This window comes from Mesoplodon bidens (assembly GCF_964165515.1).
Source record: "Mesoplodon bidens genome assembly, chromosome: 6".
Classification (NCBI taxonomy): domain Eukaryota; kingdom Metazoa; phylum Chordata; class Mammalia; order Artiodactyla; family Ziphiidae; genus Mesoplodon; species Mesoplodon bidens.
Genome location: NC_138162.1, coordinates 77013830 through 77033702, shown reverse-complemented (window position 1 = coordinate 77033702; position 19873 = coordinate 77013830). Strand labels below are relative to the sequence as shown.

Genomic DNA, 19873 nt, shown 5'->3' with positions numbered 1-19873 from the left:
CTCAAACCTAAGCTTCATCAGAACCCCCTGAAGGGCTTGTCGGAACACAGATGGCTGGGCCCCACTCCAGAGTTTCTGCTTCACTGGGTCTGGAGTGGGGCTTGAGAATTTGCATTTCTAAACAGCATTTCCCAGGAGTTGCCGATACTGCTGGTCCCAGGACCATGTTTGAGAAGCATGGGTCTAGTGGGAGGAGCTTGGAGTTATCAGAACCTAGCAGCTCAGAAGAGGGGCCTCAGAGCTAGGACTCAAATATCTGAGGAGGGGGCACAGCCTAGTCAGTGGTGTCGTCAGAGGAGAGACCTCACAGGGGCTGGGAGTCTGGACTTAGACCTCCTGGGAGAAGGAATTGCCCAGTTGGTGCTGATACCTCCAAGGAAGGTAAGATGAGGGTTGTTCTGGAAGTGCCAAAGAAACAGAAGACTAGGACCAATGGCCATAACCAAGGTGAGAGGAACTGCAGGCAGAGAGGAAAGGGTCAGTCCCTTTTCCCTCCCCCAGCCATCCAGTCTCCCTGGAGTGCTCCCTGTTGGCAGAACCTAAAGGGAGAAGGAGCAAAGCAGAAATGTGATTTGCTGAGTTGCAGACCCAGCACCACAGAGCAGAGCATAAAAGGGTAAATTCAAGAGGTGAGTGTCCAGCACAGCCATAAAGCACACTCATTTCTTCAGCACACTAACACAGCACTCAAGTCATCAGCTGGGTTTCAGAGCCAAGTTATACAAGAGAGGTGTGGTTTTAAGTATCAGACTAGTACTCATCATGGAGAGTTGCTCAGTCCAGCAACATCCTCCCTTTCAATCATTTTTTTAAATTAATTTATTTTTGTCTGCATTGGGTCTTCATTGCTGTGCGCAGGCTTTCTCCATTTGCGGTGAGCGGGGGCTACTCTTCGTTGCGGTGCGCAGGCTTCTCATTGCAGTGGCTTCTCTTGTTGTGGAGCACGGGCTCTAGGCACGCGGGCTTCAGTAGCTGTGGCACACGGGCTCAGTAGTTGTGGCTCACGGGCTTAGTTGCTCCGCGGCCTGTGGGATCTTCCTGGATCAGGGATCGAACCTGTGTCCCCTGCATTGGCAGGCGGATTCTTAACTGCTGTGCCACCAGGGAAGCCCTTTTCAATCATTTTTATGCACCTTATTGAGTGGAATTGTGAGGCCAAATGCCTGAATTTCATAAGTTAAATATATATATGATGTGAATCCATGGTACACATAATATTTCATAAAAATTATATTATATACAATATTGTATAACCTCCTCTTTTTTATTAACAAGACAATATACTGTGATCATCTTTCTCTTCCAATGGCAGCACATTTTTCTGTTTTTTAATGACTGCCTAATGTTCCACTGTATGAAAGTTCCAAAATCTCTTAATCTGAAAAGTTTCTTTCGAGGGGGGCATTTAGGTTGTTTCTATTATTTTGTTATTACAGAGTTCCAGAGATACTCTTGTCCTCACATCTTTGCTCACTTGTCCAGTTGTGGCCTTAGAATAAATTCTGAAGATAGATAAAGACATCAATAGCTATCTATCTATCTATCTATCTATTTATCTATCTATCTACATCTTTACATCCTTGTAAAGAGTGTTGGGAAATCCAATTCAGTTTCCCAAGCATCTTACAAATTCTAAGACGAACAAAACTATTAATAATTAAATTATTACCATTGATTATTGTTAACACATTCAGTTTAGATAAAATTTATGGTCTAGGAGAGTAACACTTTTATGAGGTAGACAGATGTCACCAAAAATATGTATTATGGAGATATTGTACAGTAGTATGTCCATGTAATAGTATTTTGAGAATAACATTTTACCGTAAATTTTACAGGTGTTTATAACAGATCCATCTATTATTCTTACAACATATTCTTGATTATGGTTGTATGTTTTTTGCCAAGTCTGTAGTTAGGTATCCATTTCCCAATTTCCAGGACATTTCTCGTGGAATGAAGTGGCCATTTTGTGACTGAAATAAGACAGTTTTTTTCAAACACACTGCAGCTGAGTGAATACTGCTGGAATAGCAAACGCTCTTTTTTTTTTTTTTCCTGGTGTTTATTCCTGTAACTGCTACTACAGTCCTGTAGGAAAGTGTTCCCATGCCCACATCTCTGTCTTCGGAAACATACTATTCAGCTTTGGAGTTTATATAAAATTTAATTTGGAAGCCTTCTCACAGATCGTCTTATTTTCCAGTTTCGAAAGCCAAGCTCTGGAGTTGGGATTAGGATGAGGTCCCTTTACTCCCCAGTCCAGTCTCTGCTTTTTTTAAACACCTTATTCCGGTTCTGTTCTGCTTGAGCACAAGGCATGAGTAGGGTTCATAAGAGGTTTGGCTCCCAATCTCCAGGAGAGAGCATGCCCCAAACTAACAGCAATACAGAACTGTTTTCAAACTTTTCCTCAAGAACAGGTGTATCTACATCTGATGAGTTAATTACCTGCTTCCAGGCAGGTAGGATACATTTAATTTTAGGATACCCAGTCCAGGAAGCTACGATGTGATTCTTGTCAGAAATTCTTTGAGACCCAACCCTGCAGTCTCACATTGGAGCAGTCTTGAGACATTCCAGACCCTTTAGTTCTCATTTTAGACCCATGATCTCTCTCACCAAGACATGTCTTTTTTCACAGGCAGGCCCCTGCCACTTGAACGTGCTGTGCGATGTATCTGGGAAAGGCCCCATCACTGCCTGTGACTTTGACCTCCGCAGCCTGCAGCCTGATTTGCGGCTGAAAAACCTCGTGCAACAAGTGAGTGCCGAGGACTTTGAGAAGCAGAATGAGGAGGCCCGGAGGACCAATCGGCATGCCGAGCTCTTTGCCCTTTACCCATCAGTGGATGAGGTGGGTGTGACCATCTTTATGCTGGAGAATTTCAATGAAGACACAGGGAGCCTCCAGGAAAATATTATTGTTTGTCATTACTGTATAGTAATGTCAGGATGCTTACTTGTGTGACTTCTGGGCTGTTCTTTTCATTAAGGCAAGCCTGTGTAACAGCAGAGCAAATTATTGATCAATCATACAGATGAGGTTCCTTAATAACAACTAGGATTTTCATAGCACTTTACAAAACACTTTCACTGATACTGTCTCATTTAATCCTCAAAACATTCCAAGGGTCTACATGCAGTAAGCCCACTCAGCCAGTCAAACCATTAAGTTACTTGAAGGTGTGTTTTGCAGCTTATCTATCAATACATGTATTACTTAATCCTTGATGTTCGTTAGTGCTTTGTTAAGATTTTTTGTTTTTTGTTGGATGGTCTCTATGAACAACCAGAGAATGAACAACCAGAGAGACCTGCTTTGAAAACATTCCAGTCGAAAATAATCATAGCTGTGTTCCCAATGCATAGAACACCCAGATCTTGATTGTCCACTCTATATAGTGGAGCTGACCTGAAACAACTTGATTTAGGCTTTGCCTTTGGTCGCTCCTGGGGGCACTTTGGATGGGATGGCGGATGACCGTTATTCAAGCCTGTTCAGGCTCCTTTACAAGAGGCTCATAGTCTTCCGTTCTGCATGTCAGAATATCTACATTTCTGCGTCTTGCCAGAAACGGATTGCCACAATATATCTTTGCTGTCCAAATTTTATTAAAAGCTGAGTTGCAGGAAATAAGATTTAGGGAAATTTTGCATAAAAGATATGCCATCCTTCCATGCCTCTAAGTATTTGAAATGTGATCTTTGGATCAATCAAAACCATCAGGGAGCCTCACTCTCACACCTTGTGAATCCCCCACCCCTGTGAATTGTTTGCTTATTTGCCCTTAGATGAGCTTACTAGTTAGTGGTCAGCAAAAAAAGACAATAAGGGAAATAGCAGTTATTTGATATGATATGTCCACTGTGCAAATATTATTAAGGATATTGACCTACTCATCATGCAACACCCGCCTCAATGAGGATCCAAAAAAAAATTGTCCCTCAAACCTTCAGACAAGGAAGAATTATGCTCCCACTGAGAAAATGTGTATGCTTAGAGATTGTCACATCTTGTAATCAGCTCCACAAAATTCGTTACTTGGAGTCAAATTTCTGTTCACCTCTACTAAATCTGGTGGCTTACTTATTGGTGTCCTGAATTACTTCAGCTTTCTTTTTTTCTTATCCTTATTTTCCAACCACCTTGGTTTTCTCTTCTATTTATTTTATTTGCAATGGCCTCAAATCCTTTTTTTTAATTGTCAGGGGCCTCGAATCCTCTTCTGAATGAGGCAGATTAAAAATAAATATGAATTATGTGGGCAGTGTTATCATCTCCATCTTCAGATTACAAAGTAAGAATCAGAGAGGTTAAATAACTTGTTCAAGATACAGCAGGTAAATTGAATTATAGAATGGGGAATCCAAACCCATTAACTCCAAATTTTATGTTTAACTGTTTATTTATCTATATATGGCTACCTGGTATATTAGCACACCTAATGGAAATCCAAAGATGACATAAACAATCACATCTTGTAACTTTTCAGTTTCCATCTACAGCTTTAAAACTTCTTACCAAATTTGTCAAGAAATATTATATCTGACTGATATGACCTTCACTTGCATTCCTCTTCCTCCCAATTCCATGATGGAGGTGCCAAAAGGTAATAAAGACCCAAAATGGACACAAGTAGAGAGAAAACAGTTAAAGGGTGAGGAGAAGGCTTCCAGTGAGACATCAGCTCATTAAAGTCTCCTTCATGAGATTAAATGGGAGGATATCCAGGCTTGATTGCAAGGATGAATCATAGACTATTTTGAAGGAATTTTGTTTTATGGTCTTTAAACAATGCAGAAACTCAATTGAGACTAAAAGTTATGATCTAGCGGATGTCCTAATGGAGCCTGCCATACTAAGTAGAGAGGAATGCTTTGTGATTAGTGTATAGTTTATTTGGAAATTGCTAAGTCTAAAATGTTAGAGGGCTTCTATACCAGCCCTTTAATGTGTTGGAGTTGTACACACAGAAATTGCATTTGTTCTTGTAATTTGTACTTTCTCCAGAGAAAGTCCTGTAGAAAAAAGGGTAACTTTCTGGCCTACCATGAAATGATTACAAGTGCTGAATTTTTTGACACCACATTAGTGAAATTATTTTATATTATTATTACTTTATTTCCCAATGAAAAAAAGAAGAGAGGTGAACTCTTACATCCAAATTATGACTGAGTATACAGGGGATGCAAAAGTAGAATTCAACCACCAAGCTTCTATGAGGTGAGCTTTTTCCCTGATTCACTCTGATTCTATAAAAGGCATCCTATGTGTTGATCCATACGAAGGGTGCCACTATACTCCAAATCGTAGAGGAGTTTGCATTAGGACTCTTTTGGTTGCAAGTGATGGAACCCAACTAAAAACCAATTTTTTTAAAAAAGGTAGGGACTTATTGGCTCACATAATGAAATCACAAGTAGGCAGATGTAGAATTGGCCTCAGGATCCATTGGGTCAGCTGATGGAAGAACATCATCTCTCATATTATCCCTTTCTCTCTTATGATCTCTCTCTCTCTCTCTCTCTCTCTCTCTCTCTGCCTTTCTCCCTCTCTTTCTTTCTCTCTCTCTCATTGTAAATATCTATCTGTTTTCTCCCAGGAAGAGGAAAACAACAGGTATCCAGTACAACTTCACATTTCCTCTTCTGCTTTATTGGCAATTCATTCTTATTTCAGATAACTGTAAAGGTGCAAGAAATTCATATAGATTAGAGTTAGCAAATATATGAATATGTAGACTTTGGAACCTGGATTAACAAACTAACTGTAAAAAAAACTGAGAGAGCTGGGGAAGTTTGGAAGTGACTACATATTTCGTGACAATAGGACATTATTTTTAAAAAGTAATAATAGTATTATGGTACGTGTTTTTAAAAAGTCCTTATCTTTTAGAGATCTGTACTGAAATATTCACAGATGGAAATATATGATATGTGGGGCCTTGCTTCTAAGCTTCCAACACTGAATGGGGGAAGGTAGTAAGAGGGAGTATAGATGAAACCAAGTTGCCCATGAGTTGAAATTGTTAAAGCTAGGTGAGAGGTAAATGTGGTTCATTACATTCTTCTCTCTACCTTTGTATATATTTACAATTTTCCAAGTGAAAAGCTTTTTAAAAAGGATCCCAAAGCTCTGAATCCAGACCAAAGGCAGTCTTGGAAACCCATGAGTGTCTTTACGGTGAGGTTGTTTTCCAGTAAGGGGCCCCTTCCCTTTCAGATGTGTCTGTTCTGATCACCCTGAAAATTCCAGCTTGCTCTGAGAGACTTCAGCTCAGTGTAGGTATCGGAACAGAATTTTAAAATTCTTCTGGTTGCTGTGGGGTATTTGGGATATCATTTATAGCCCAGGAAAATACAATTAGACATGGCTCTATTCGTTGCACCGTTGTGAGCTGCAGACCACTCATCAGAGTTTGTATAGCCTACTACAAGAGCAAGAATTAAAGTTCTCAGGGAAACTTGCACTGTTGATCTTTGCATGCATGACTATACTTAAGATACTGTGATAGTTCACATTTGAATGTTAAAAGTTACAACAGGAACTTGATACTTCCCTTTAAGTCCCTTGGTCCCTATGTAGTAAAATAGACAGACGTATCTCTTAAATTTGTCATTACTAAGCTTCTCTATACTTAGAACTTTAGCAAGTTCTAGCTGGACATGTCTATTTAGAACATACAAATTCAACCCCACATCTCTATCATCTGTTTAAGAAAACAGTAAACCGAGAAAGACACTGTATTATAGTTTTAATGGTTTACAGCCTCAGGTGAACTGTTCTGACTCAGATCTCCAATCTGAAACTCACATATTTACAAGTAAAGCCTTTGGCAGGAGAAATATTCTGTGTCCTTAGAGCCAGCCAAAAAAAAAAAAAAAGTCAACACTAAGTATAAGATTTTGCATTGCCATCTGGTGGATGTTACTAAGCCATATCCATGTTCACATTTCCTTCCTTCCTCCCTCAGTCTCTTTGTCTTAAATGCTTGGCTTTCTGAAAGGAGAAAATGTTTGCTGTAAATGCTGACTTTGAAGCGTAGGGGTTGGATAGTTAACTCTCTTGTAAAAGTCAATGTGTTATTCTGCAATTAGAAATAAAGCAAATGCAAGCTGTCTTGCATGGTGGCTAGCAGCTTTCCCTTCCCCGAGTTAACTTTAACTGGGACTCTTCATGGGAATTCACTACTGATTTCTTTTACAATGTGATTAACAATAGGAGGATGCTGTGGAAATACGTCCGGTACCAGACTGTCCTAAGGAACATCTGGGCAACAGAATATTGGTCAAGTTGCTGACCCTGAAGTAAGTATGAGCAGACACTAATCACTACATTGAGGTCTGTCTTGCCTTTCAAATACAGACTGTGTCTTTACCATCAGAGCTTGGATCGGGGAGGACCCCCAACACACTTTTAACAGTGCCCTGTGAGGTAGCAGAAAGAGCAGAGTTTGGAGTCAGCTATTCCCAGAATCTAATCCTGCCAAGCCTTTGACAGTCATTCTTCTATGACAGGGAAGGCAAAACACTAAGGTTAGGCATGTAGGTAATTAATTGAGTCAAGTGGCCTACATTAAGAAAAATAACGGTAAAAGCCAATGGTGTGCTGGAGTCCGCTCTAACTCCTGAGAGCTGATTGTATACTTCTCTTCCCAACTCTTTATTCAGTGAAGTCACGTTGGTAGCTTGAAATTGGCCATAGTGAAATGGTGGAAGTATTTACAACACTGAACTCAGAAAATGCTACAAATTAGAGCCTTTTTTTTTTTTTTAGAGGCTTGTTTGTTAAACATTTACCAGCACACCACTGTTAAAACACAATGAAAAATGCAACTAAAACTCAGTCTCAGTGCCAGTGGACAATATAGAGTAGTGGGGACTGCAGCAAACTATCTCAATGGGGCACCCGCTACTGGCTAGGGTCAATTCTTGCCATCCAAGTAAACAAGCCCATTTTGGTCAATTGTCTGATTTTTTTTTTAAGAGAAGCTAGAAATCCAGATTTTTCTGCATAATTTCCTGACTTCTTAAATATTTTCTCATTTCCTTCTTAAGTACCACACGTTTCAAAAAGAACATGTCTGAAATCTGGATTCATCTCATGGGCCACATTTGCTTTAAAGCAATTGTTTCCATATTTTTTTATTGTATTTAGAAGTCACACATCCTCTGCATGTGTGTATTCATTTTGTATTTGTTTATTAAATATTATATTATAAAACATACATAAATGAGGCATTTTGAAGGATGAACTCAATAAATAAAAATAAATTATAGTATTTTCTTCCTGCATTCCAGTGGATTGTCTTGCCTACCCCCTGGAGTGCTTGCCTGCCTCCCTTTCCTCTTTGCAGACTGCTGCTTTAGAGAATTAGTTCTTCCACTTCTTCATAGGCTCTTTTGAAAATATTAAGTTGTGAGTGCTCTACCAAGGCAAAAGTTCATAAGCATAACATTTTTTCATACCCTATTAGGAAGGTCATCCATCTCTTGAAGTCAATTCATGGACCCCTTAGGCAGCACCTGATTTGCAATTAGAGCCTTTGGATTCTGGATTCAAGACTATGTTTCAGCCCTGGGGACTTCTCTAGGATTTTGAGTTCTTGTAAATGAAGTAGTGAGACCAGATCTCAAAGTTCCTATGTGCCATAAATTTCTGATTCTATTGCGGAGCCTCCCGAATTCTCTGCTCAGAACACAAGCCAGCATGACTGCTTACACAGGTGTGGAGATCTCTTGATGTTGTAACACCCTCCTTAAGCCAGTTCTACCAGTAGGATGGGGGGAGCAGTTCGGACGTTTTGTCTTGTACACGGAGATGAGCGGCCGATAAGTGAGCTCTGTATCAAACAATGGGTACAGAAAGGCAAACTCTAGCCCTTCCAAGCTGACCCGGAAGGGGGAACCTCCTAGCCCTTCAGCAGGAGGACTGAGTAGAAGTGGCTGATCGGTCCCCCTCTGCATTCATTGTTCAGGAAATCCACCCTATTGCCTGAGGCACTCACCCACCCACCACAGGAAGCTCATCAGATACAACAACTATGCCCTTTGGGATTGGAGGAATTCTTCCCTGTGATGCATGACACTAAGTCTCCTAGATGTTTTCCATAAATAAATGGTAGCTCTTCTCACAAGTGGTAACACGTGGTCACTAAGATAGTCATGTAATATTATTATTATTATTTTTTTTCTTTTTGCGGTATGCGGGCCTCTCACTGTTGTGGCCTCTCCCGTTGCGGAGCACAGGCTCCGGACGCGCAGGCCCAGAGGCCATGGCTCACGGGCCCAGCCGCTCCGCGGCATATGGGATCCTCCCAGACCGGGGCACGAACCCGTATCCCCTGCATCGGCAGGCGGACTCTCAACCACTGCGCCACCAGGGAGGCCCTACCCAAATACTTCTGAAAACAACTTTTTTTTTTTTTTTTTTTGGTACGCGGGCCTCTCACTGTTTTGGCCTCTCCCGTTGCGGAGCACAGGCTCCGGACGCGTAGGCTCAGCAGCCACGGCTCACGGGCCCAGCCGCTCCATGGCATGTGGGATCTTCCCGGACCGGGACACGAACCCGTATCCCCTGCATCGTCAGGCGGACTCTCAACCACTGTGCCACCAGGGAAGCCCCAACTTACATTTTTAACCAGATTATATATCCAGGCACTTTCAGAAAATTCAGAATTATCTAAGTTAAAACTATATGTTTTTCTCTCTTTCTTTAACAGGTTTGAGATTGAAATTGAGCCTCTGTTTGCCAGCATTGCCCTCTATGATGTTAAAGAAAGGAAAAAGGTAAGACAGCAAAATAAAGCCCAACCCTGAGGGCATCGCATTTTGTTCATTGTCTTGGGTTTCATGTTTTTAAATCTCACTTCTGTGTAGGAAAACCACGTCAGATTTGAAAGCAAATGACCTTTGATATGTCCAGTTCTATTGCCTTTTCAGTTTTTAAAGAAGTGACCTGGGAATTTATGTTCTTTGAAGAACCTTCACGAGAAAGTCGGCTGGAGGTGGTAGCCTGGCTGAGATAGAGAAGTGAAATAGTGACATATGGGGTTACACATAAAACAAAGCAATGTAAACACGGCTATAAGAAGCCCAGTGCAAGTATATTGTGCTTTTAATTGAAAAGATTTCTCCATGAATGTCTTAATGTTTAGTCATTTTGTAACTCCTAGAGGAGGACACAAATAGCAAAACCAGAGGAGACGTTTCTGCCCCTCTACCCATAACCATTCAGTAGTTAAGGAAGTGTGTATATTTTGAATAAATATTAATAATCACTAAGATTTGTATTGGTCAACCTCCCACACACACATTCAGTGGTTTAAAGCTGAATGGTTTAAATGGTTTAAAGTGGTTTAATGGTTTAAGTGGTTTAAATGGTTTACAGTGGTTTAAAGCTCAGATTTGCACAGGCATCAGAATCACCCGGAGGGCTTGCTAAAAGAGATGGTGGGCCCCTCCCCAGAGTTTCTGATTCAGTAAATCTGGATGGGGCCTAAGAATCTGCATTTCGAACAGGTCCCCGGGTGATGCTGAAGCTGCTGGTCAGGGGGCCACATATGGAGAACCCTTGGCTAGAAGAAGGAGAATTTTCTGCCTTTGTCTCTTAACAATCCAGAGTAGGAAGGTGTGGGGTCAACAGTGGTCTGCTCCACTCAGGCGTTCGGGAACCCAAGTGGCAGTGTCTCCTCCATCTTCAATATGTGCCCTCCCCAGTCACTCTTGTCACTGCCACTACGGCCCCCGGAGAAAGGGGAAAAGCTGGTGGGGGTGTGGGGTGGTGTTGGAGCCTGGAAGTTAGATACATCATCACTTGTGCTCGCAATTCACTGGAAAGAATCTAGTCACATGCTCACTCCTAACTCTACAGGGGAGGCTGGTAAATGTAGTCTCTGCCCGAGAGCCACTTCTTGGCTGTAAATCTATTAGTGATGAAGGGGAAACCCAACTCTACAGTGGTTCTTAAGTAACACTGCACTGGTGAGCTCAGGAGCACTCACTGTGACATGCTCTTGCTTGAAATCTTTAATGGATCCTCACTACCTGCAAATTAAAAACAAATTCTTCAGCTTCCATGCCCGGCTTTCTTCAGGATGGCTCTCATCTGCTTTCTTTCCCTCGAGAGCCTAGGCAGAGTCAAGCCAGGCTCCTTGATGTTAACTAAAGTCACTCCACGTGTTCCAGCCTCTGAGATATCTGTGGTGCACTCTCTCCCTGGTACACAGTCCCCCTCCAGCTCTGCTTGGTGGAACCTTCTTCCAAGGCCTATCCATCTCACATGCCTCCCCCATGGAAAGCATTCCCCATGCCCCCAACTGGATGTGACCTCTCACCCTTGGGAACTTCCACAGCACTTTTTTGTATGCGTGTGATCACTTATATTTTGCTCTTACTGTAGTTAGTATGCATTTGCCTTTTCCCTCATTCTTGTTTGTAAATTAATTGAGAGCCAAAGTAATGCCTTGCTTTTCTTCAATCCAGTACCTAGCACATCACTGAAATTCAGGAGATACTGGTGGGTTAATAAAAATTTTAATGTTTCAAAGAACATCTCTCAAATGACTCAGAAATATCTAGAGACTGTAACAAAATATGTATCAGATTTTCCAGCAGCCACTAGTCATAAACCAGGTCTACGGTTATACTTATTTCTTTGGTGAAACTTGGTGGGTTTTTCTTTTCCACTTTTTTTATTAACATGTTTAGACCATGAGAACAATAGGTATAACTCATTTTTCATTTTGCCACTCATTTACAGATCTCAGAAAATTTTCACTGTGACCTGAACTCTGACCAATTCAAAGGATTTCTGCGTGCTCACACGCCCTCTGTTGCCACATCCAGTCAGGCAAGATCTGCGGTATTCTCAGTCACCTATCCATCCTCGGACATCTACCTAGTAGTCAAGGTAGTTCAACACAATCTGATTTGCAGTCTGATGTTCTCATTGTTGCATTACTCCCAGTGAATGTTTAGAGTGAAAGAGGTATCAGAAAATATTACATGTCCTCTGTGAGATTCGCTTTGTTTCCCTCTCAACTTTACTCCTTTTCCTTTAAAAGCAAATTGAGTTGGGTACTAGAATGACTATGGGTTTTGGAGTCAAACAGTCCTAGGTCTGAGTCCTGGCTTTGCAACTTAGTAGCTATATGACTTTGGGCAATTACCTAACCTTTCTGAGACTTAGTTTCTTCATCTGTAAAGTGGAGATAATAACACCTCCCTCAATGAGTAGTTGTGATTACAGAATAAAACCTGGCATGTATAGACACCCTTCCTTCTGACAAGGAAAACACCCTCAGCTATCCAGCTCTGGGATGCTGCTGTGGAGAAAAATCTCAGACAGAGTCTCCTAATCATGTTCACATTTTTCTAAAGGCCCAGAGTTAAATGTCCGAAAATCCAGGCTCTGACAGTTTGAGGTGTGGGTTATAGAATCCAAGCTTCACTCTCCCATTTCATCACCATCTCACAGACTATGTCTAATGAGAGTCAAAATCTGTGGGCAGTTCTAAGTGGAAAGACCTTTCATTCTAGGTTGTACTCTTTGCTGATGTAAGAAAACCAGAGACTTTCTCTACACACCGAAATGGCTGGTTAGAAGTTAACAGCAAACATTGAGTATTTTATCTACTTTAAGCCAAATAATTAGTCTCATTGACTCTTTACCCTCAAATTAAAAAAAAAAAGTCCTGGTGTTTTAATTTCATGTACACCCAGCATTCTAGGATTGGGACATTTTCTAGTTAGCACAATGTTTTATGTCCATAATCTCATTGATTCCCCCATGATCCCATGAGAGTAGCATACAGGTTCCAAAGACTTCAGGTGATGTGGAGGTCACTTAACAAGAGGCAGATGTCCTTCCATTCTAGCTCCCTTTACACCGTTTTACAAAAATTCTGAAAGGTCATTATAGCTTGAAGGGAACATTTAAGTTTCTGGAAAATAGAGTTAAAATTCTATTGCTGAAAAGACACATCTGTTGTTGTCAAACTTAATGTGTGTCCTTTTCATTGCAATATTACTTAGACATACAGGAAAATTAGCTTAAAGTCCACTCTAGCAAGCTGTAGCAGCTTGCAGTTACTTTGAAAATTCACTCTAGCCTGGGAAATCAAAGAAGCCAATACCAGTTCCATAGATCCAAATTTTACATCCAATTCCAATTCTCAGTGGATGACTTTATTTTGGGTAACCCATGGCAGTCTGCTAAATATCAGTCGTTACCTATGGGTGACTATTTACTTACTTACTAAGTATATTCCAAAATTTTCAGATGTATAAATGCATTCATTTGGCAGTGATAAACATTCTCTAAATTGTCTGGAGAGAGTTAAGAAATTTAAATCTACTCAGTAAGACAGTCCCTGGTTTGCTTCTGATTTGTTTTTCTCTATTGTAATGCCACAGTTGTTGCTTCCTTAAAGAAATTTCCAGGCAATTCTGATATGCCCCTTTCCCCTACCTGCCATGGTTATGAGGACTCAGGCATTTCTTCTACATATCAATCCTGAAGGACCATATAGTAGGCTCTCATAGCAGCCGGCAGCTCCTTCTCGCAAAGTACCTGAAGTTAGCCAACTCAGTGAAGGGAATAGTATCTGCTGATCTGGTCGAATCTGGATCCTCCTTCCAAGTTCTGGAGATCCCTCTCCTGTGGGTTCCATGATATAGATGCAAAGTCATGGCATTCCCATTCTTTACTTCAGGATTCTAATGAAAAGGTTCTTTATCTCTGTTCAAAGTTCATTTTAAAGACCACATTTCTATCCACTGACCTCATGGAAAAATTAGCTTCTTTCCAATTTGCTGTATAAACTCCCGACCATAAATTTCAGGAGGATAGGGACCAGGCTTATCCTGTTCACCACCTTGGCTCCCCAACAGCTACCCTATAGAAAGGACTCAACAAATGTTTTTTGAACAAGTGAATAGGTGAATGATCGCTGACTAACAGGAAAATGGGTTAGTCTCTACCTCGAGTGTTATGTGTCCATGGCCTCAACCTGGTGCATCTCTCAGGAGGATCAGCCTTGTCTTCAGGCCATGGCAGTGGGAAGGGGTTTTTAAGTTCCTCTGTGAGACGAGAGACTTAATGCTTGCATTCTCCTTGAGACAGATGTTCATTGAGCAGCCCCATACCATTTCCTTTGAAATTCCATGAAACACCGTCCATCACTTGGGTGTTTCTGGTTTAAATACTTTGTGCCTAATTGATAATGCCTGTTAAGAATGTGTGCCTTTTAGGATATGTTGACCCAAACTTCTTCTTCAAGGATTATCTCAACTAATAACACAGACTAATGGGACTAAATCCATTTGTTTTTCTCTTCCACATATAAGTTAAATTAAATTTTCTTTGAGCAGAGGGTTAGACAATTTGAAATTTCTGCTTTTTTTTCTCTTAAACATGGTGCCTAGATTTATGGCCAGCCAGGTCCTTCACTTGAAGCAAGATGGAAGACGATGCTTGACAGTAGTAATTCATATTACCAGCCAGTTAGCAAAGTGAGAAGCTCTACCATCCTACTGCTTTCAAGTTCCTTTCCAAGTCTGTTAAATCCAGAGAAGCAGCCCTAATAGGAAATACAAGGGAGACAATTACAGATAATTTATTCTGTTCATTTATTCATTTTGTGGAAGGTTTTAGTCCCCAACCTGACTTTCACAGAGGTCATATCTCTTTTTTCATTGTAAGCAATAATAAACAAAATGAGCTATTCACATCCTACATATGTCTCGTGGGTTTTGTATTAAAAAATAACTTTTATTGTATTTTTTATTATAGGCAAAATACATGTTTATTGTTTAAAAACAGAAAATACATGTAAGCAATAGGAAGAAAATAAAGATAGTACATAATCCCACCATACAAAGACAAATACTATTAATATTTGCTGTGTATCTATCGTCCTTTTAATATGCCTTTATGATTTTTTTTACCAAACTGTGTAATATTCTTCGTACTAATTTTTTAAATCAAAAAACATATATTATGGACATCTGATGTCATCAAATATTGTCATAAGACACTATTTTGATGGTTGCATAGATTCCATTATACAAATGTAATTCACGCACTTTGTTTTAATATTATTTTTGTTGGTAGATTGAAAAAGTCCTTCAGCAGGGAGAGATTGGAGACTGTGCAGAACCCTACATGGTTATCAAAGAAAGTGATGGTGGAAAGGTATGCTATTTTGAGTATTGCTAAATGGTAACATTTTAGAATAAGCAGACGTTTTTCAGAAGTCTCCCATAAAATAGTTAATGGAGTTTAGTCCATAATGTGTCCCCATATGAAGCACTAATAAATTATATTCAAACAAAATAAGGAAGGGAAACTTCATCAATGACAACTTTTTAAAGAAATAAACTATTAAACTCAGCAAATGATGATGTACACACCAACGTCTAATTACAAAACTTGACTAGGGCAAAAACGCGTCCTGTTGTCTTGGTTCTGAGGCCTGGACTCGGTTGGGAAGGCCACAGACACCCCACAAAACTGAACAGTGCCACAGCTCCCCTAGCTTCCTCCACAACATGGGCCACCACCCTTTCTGATCTGGATATTTGGACATTAGCTGAGACTGCTGTACATCATAAATTTATTAGTACAACATAGGTACTGAGCCATGAAAAGGACATCTCTTCTCAGCACCCATTTGCAAAAGTTTCCAACATAATTTTTAAAACATGGCCTTTTTGGAATAAGACTTGCCCAACAGCATCCTACTGCAGACTCATAAATTTCAAGTAAGATTTATTGAACTCAAGATAACTTGCTTTTTTTAATCTACCTTTTATCCTGAACTTAGAATGATTACCTTAGAAGTGTTGTCAACCTAATAAGGAGGTTGTTAGGAACGCTTATAGATCTTTCTGGAATCTTCCAAGACAACTTTGGAAAAACAGGCTCTCTTAAGAGCTTGATAGAGATGATGTACAAAACTTTTCATCCCAAGATTCTCTCATGCGAATCTAGTGTAGCTAGCACCTAAAAGAGGTACTTGTTGATTAGGTAGTATAATAAGCCCCAATACTTTTGGGTTTTTTGTTTGCTTGTTTGTTTGTTTAGCTGAAGGTATATTTAATAATTGAATGTAGGCTTTCTTTAATTCTTTAAATTCCTCCTTTTCTATTCTGTATTTCCTTATCAATTGGACTTCTGGCCTGAGATGTGTTGTTTTTCTGCCCATTCCCTCTTTTTAATCAGTAGGGTAGAGATTTTGGAGATGGCTGTCATATCCATGGCAGAGGCAGTTGACTTGGTGCTGGTGCCATATTGGTTTTTCTTTTTTCTTATATCTTTATTGGAGTATAATTGCTTTAAAATGTTGTATTAGTTTCTGCTGTACAACAAAGTGAATCAGCTATATGTATACATATATCCCCATATCTCCTCCCACCCTCCCTATCCCACCCCTCTAGGTCGTCACAAAGCATTGAGCTGATGTCCCTGTGCTATGCAGCAGCTTCCCACTAGCCATCCATTTTACATTTGGTAGTGGATATATGTCCATGCTACTCTCTCACTTCATCCCAGCTTCCCCTATCCCCCTATGTCCTCAAGTCCGTTCTCTATGTCTGTGTCTTTATTCCTGCCCTACCACTGGGTTCATCAGTACTGTTTTCTTAGATTCCATATTTGTGCATGAGCATACAGTATTTGTTTTTCTCTTTCTGACTTACTTCACTCTGTATGACACACTCTAGGTCCATCCACCTCATTACAAATAAGTCAATTTCATTCCTTTTTACAGCTAAGTAATATTCCATTGAATATATGTGCCACATCTTCTTTATCCATTCATCTGTTGATGGACATTTAGGTTGGTTCCATGTCCTGGCTATTGTAAATAGTGCTGCAATGAACATTGTGGTACATGTATCTTTTTGAATTATGGTTTTCTCAGGGTATATGCCCAGTAGTTGGATCATACGGTAGTTCTATTTTTAGTTTTCTGAGGAACCTCCATACTGTTTTTCCACAGCGGCTGCACCAACTTACATTCCCACCAACAGTGCAGGAGGGTTCCCTTTTCTCCACACCCTCTCCAGCATTTATTGTTTGTAGATTTGTTGATGAGGGCCATCCTGACTGGTGTGAGGTGATATTTCATTGTGGTTTTGATTTGCGTATCTCTAATGAATAGTGATGCTGAGCATCTTTTCATGTGTTTGTTGGCAATCTGTATGTCTTCTTTGGAGAAATGTCTGTTTAGGTCTTACGCACATATTTTGACTGAATCGTTTTTTGATATTGAGCTGCATGAGCTGCTTTGTATATTTTGGAGATTAATCCTTTGTCAGTTGCTTCGTTTGCAAATATTTTCTCCCATTCTGAAGGTTGTCTTTTCGTCTTGTTTATGGTTTCCTTTGCTCTGCAAAAGCTTTTAAGTTTCATTAGGTCCCATTTGTTTATTTTTTATTTTATTTCCATTACTCTAGGAGGTGGGTCAAAAAGGATCTTGTTGTGATTTATGTCATAGAGTGTTCTGCCTATGTTTTCCTCTAAGAGTTTTATAGTGTCTGGCCTTACATTTAGGTCTTTAATCCACTTGGAGTTTATTTTTGTGTACGGTGTTAGGAAGTGTTCTAACTTCATTCTTTTACATGTAGCTGTCCAGTTTTCCCACCACCACTTATTGAAGACACTGTCTTTTCTCCACTGTATATTCTTGCCTCCTTTGTCAAAGATAAGGTGACCACATGTGCATGGGTTTATCTCTAGGCTTTCTATCCTGTTCCATTGATCTATATTTCTATTTTTGTGCCAGTAGCACACTGTCTTGATGACTGTAGCTTTGTAGTAGAGTCTGAAGTCAGGGAGCCTGATTCCTCCAGCTCTGTCTTTCTTTCTCAAGATTGCTTTGGCTATTCGGGGTCTTTTGTGTTTCCATACAAATTATAAACTTTTTTGTTCTAGTTCTGTGAAATATGCCATTGGTAATTTGATGGGGATTGCATTGAATCTGTAGAGTGCTTTGGGCAGTGTAGTCATTTTCACAACGTTGATTCTTCCAATCCAAGAACATGGTATATCTCTCCATCTGTTTGTATCTGATTTCCTTCATCAGTGTCTTATAGTTTTCTGCATGGGTCTTTTGCCTACTTAGGTAGGTTTATTCTGTTCATTGCAGTGATAAATGGGAGTGGTTCCTTAATTTCTCTTTCTGATTTTTTGTTGTTAGTGTATAGGAATGCAAGAGACTTCTGTGCATTAATTTTTTATCCTGCTACTTTACCAGATTCATTGATTAGCTCTAGTAGTTTTCTGGTGGCATCTTCAGGATTTTCTAAGTATAGAATCATGTTGTCTGCAAACAGTGACAGTTTTACTTCTTCTTTTCCTATTTGGATTCCTTTTATTTCTTTTTCTTCTCTGATTGCCATGGCTAAAACTTACAAAACTATCTTGAATAATAGTGGTGAGAATGGCCACCCTTGTCTTGTTCCTGATCTTAGAGGAAATGCTTTCAGTTTTTCACCATTGAGAGTGATGTTGTGCCATATTGTTTGTTTCTGCTGTCTCTTTCCATTTTCCTCTAGAGTAAAGAAAAGATTGAAAAACTAAAACTTCAAGCTGAATCCTTCTGCCAACGTTTGGGGAAATACCGGATGCCCTTTGCCTGGGCTCCCATAAGCTTAGCAAGTTTCTTCAATGTCTCTACCCTCGACAGGGAGGTAACTGATGTGGAGTCCACGGTTGGTAAGCTTTTCAACTGTGGTGTGAGGGGAAGGGCTCCCCAATGTACCAGCTCTGAGGTCAGCTGCTGATTGTTGGGGGGTTGGGGGTGCAGTAAGGTGGGGGGAGTGGGCAGGAAGAAGGAGGTGAATAGGATGAAACATGATTAAGACTGGAATACAAATGCTTGATTGGACAGCGATCCCCAAGACAATTACAATGAACTTTGTGAAGTTTAAATATAGTAAGGTTTTTGTTTGGAATTTTCTGTACAGTTTGACACTTTAAAGAGTTAATTTTCAGTGGCCATCTCTTCTTAAAAGTAAAATTCTTGAAAATAACAAGAAAATGTAATAATATAATAATATAGTTTGTAGTGTGTTAAACAAAGGCACTATGGTTGGCTCCTAAATATAAGAAAAGCAAGAGCTTCAAAGTGAAAAACTCTGGTTTCTATCAAAATTTCCAGTTCCTTAAAGTTTATTTTGCCAAAGGCAAATGAAAAAAGTGGATGCCAAAAGAATATTTAGTTACTGTTCTGATTTATTTAGCATATTTCTCTTTTTCATTACCTAACCCTTGATCTGAATTATTAATTTCCTCAACAGTTTGGGTATGGAACTATCCAAGAGGGTTACAGAGTTTGCAAGTATATCACCCCTCACCTGTGGCAGAGTTTCTGTTTTTTAAAATGTCTTTGTATCCAGCAAATATTTATGTCTCCAGTCACATTTCTTGGGACGTTTCTCATGCATTCCTAAGCTCTGCCACTTCTGAAATGTTGCCTTTACCAGAGGAATGGAGGAAAAGGTATTTTGTTATTGCTGCTGCTATCCTGGAGTTATTGATGCATAATTACCAGTCAGAACTCCCGGGTTATTGCTGATTTATCAAAGACAGATCTCAGGGCTTCCCTGGTGGCACAGTGGTTGAGAGTCCGCCTGCCGATGCAGGGGACACGGGTTCGTGCCCCGGTCCAGGGAGATCCCACGTGCCGTGGAGCGGCTGGGCCCGTGAGCCATGGCCACTGAGCCTGCGCGTCCGGAGCCTGTGCTCCACAACGGGAGAGGCCGCAACAGTGAGAGACCCGCATACCGCAAAAAAAAAATAAAAATAAAAATCTCATTTTAGTGCATCCCAACATTCACACCACAATATGTGTGTGTGGTTTTT

General features: G+C 40.3%; 1 protein-coding gene across 1 annotated transcript in view; it reads left to right on the top strand.

The window, feature by feature from the left end:
* DOCK8 (dedicator of cytokinesis 8) overlaps positions 1-19873 on the top strand; it is a 226762-nt gene that overhangs the window by 87952 nt on the left and 118937 nt on the right. The window contains exons 6-11 of the mRNA XM_081236682.1: positions 2645-2857; positions 7226-7311; positions 9726-9792; positions 11765-11914; positions 15119-15199; positions 18565-18724. Of these exons, the coding sequence (XP_081092808.1) occupies positions 2645-2857; positions 7226-7311; positions 9726-9792; positions 11765-11914; positions 15119-15199; positions 18565-18724 (757 nt within the window). The remainder of the gene's footprint in view (positions 1-2644; positions 2858-7225; positions 7312-9725; positions 9793-11764; positions 11915-15118; positions 15200-18564; positions 18725-19873) is intronic.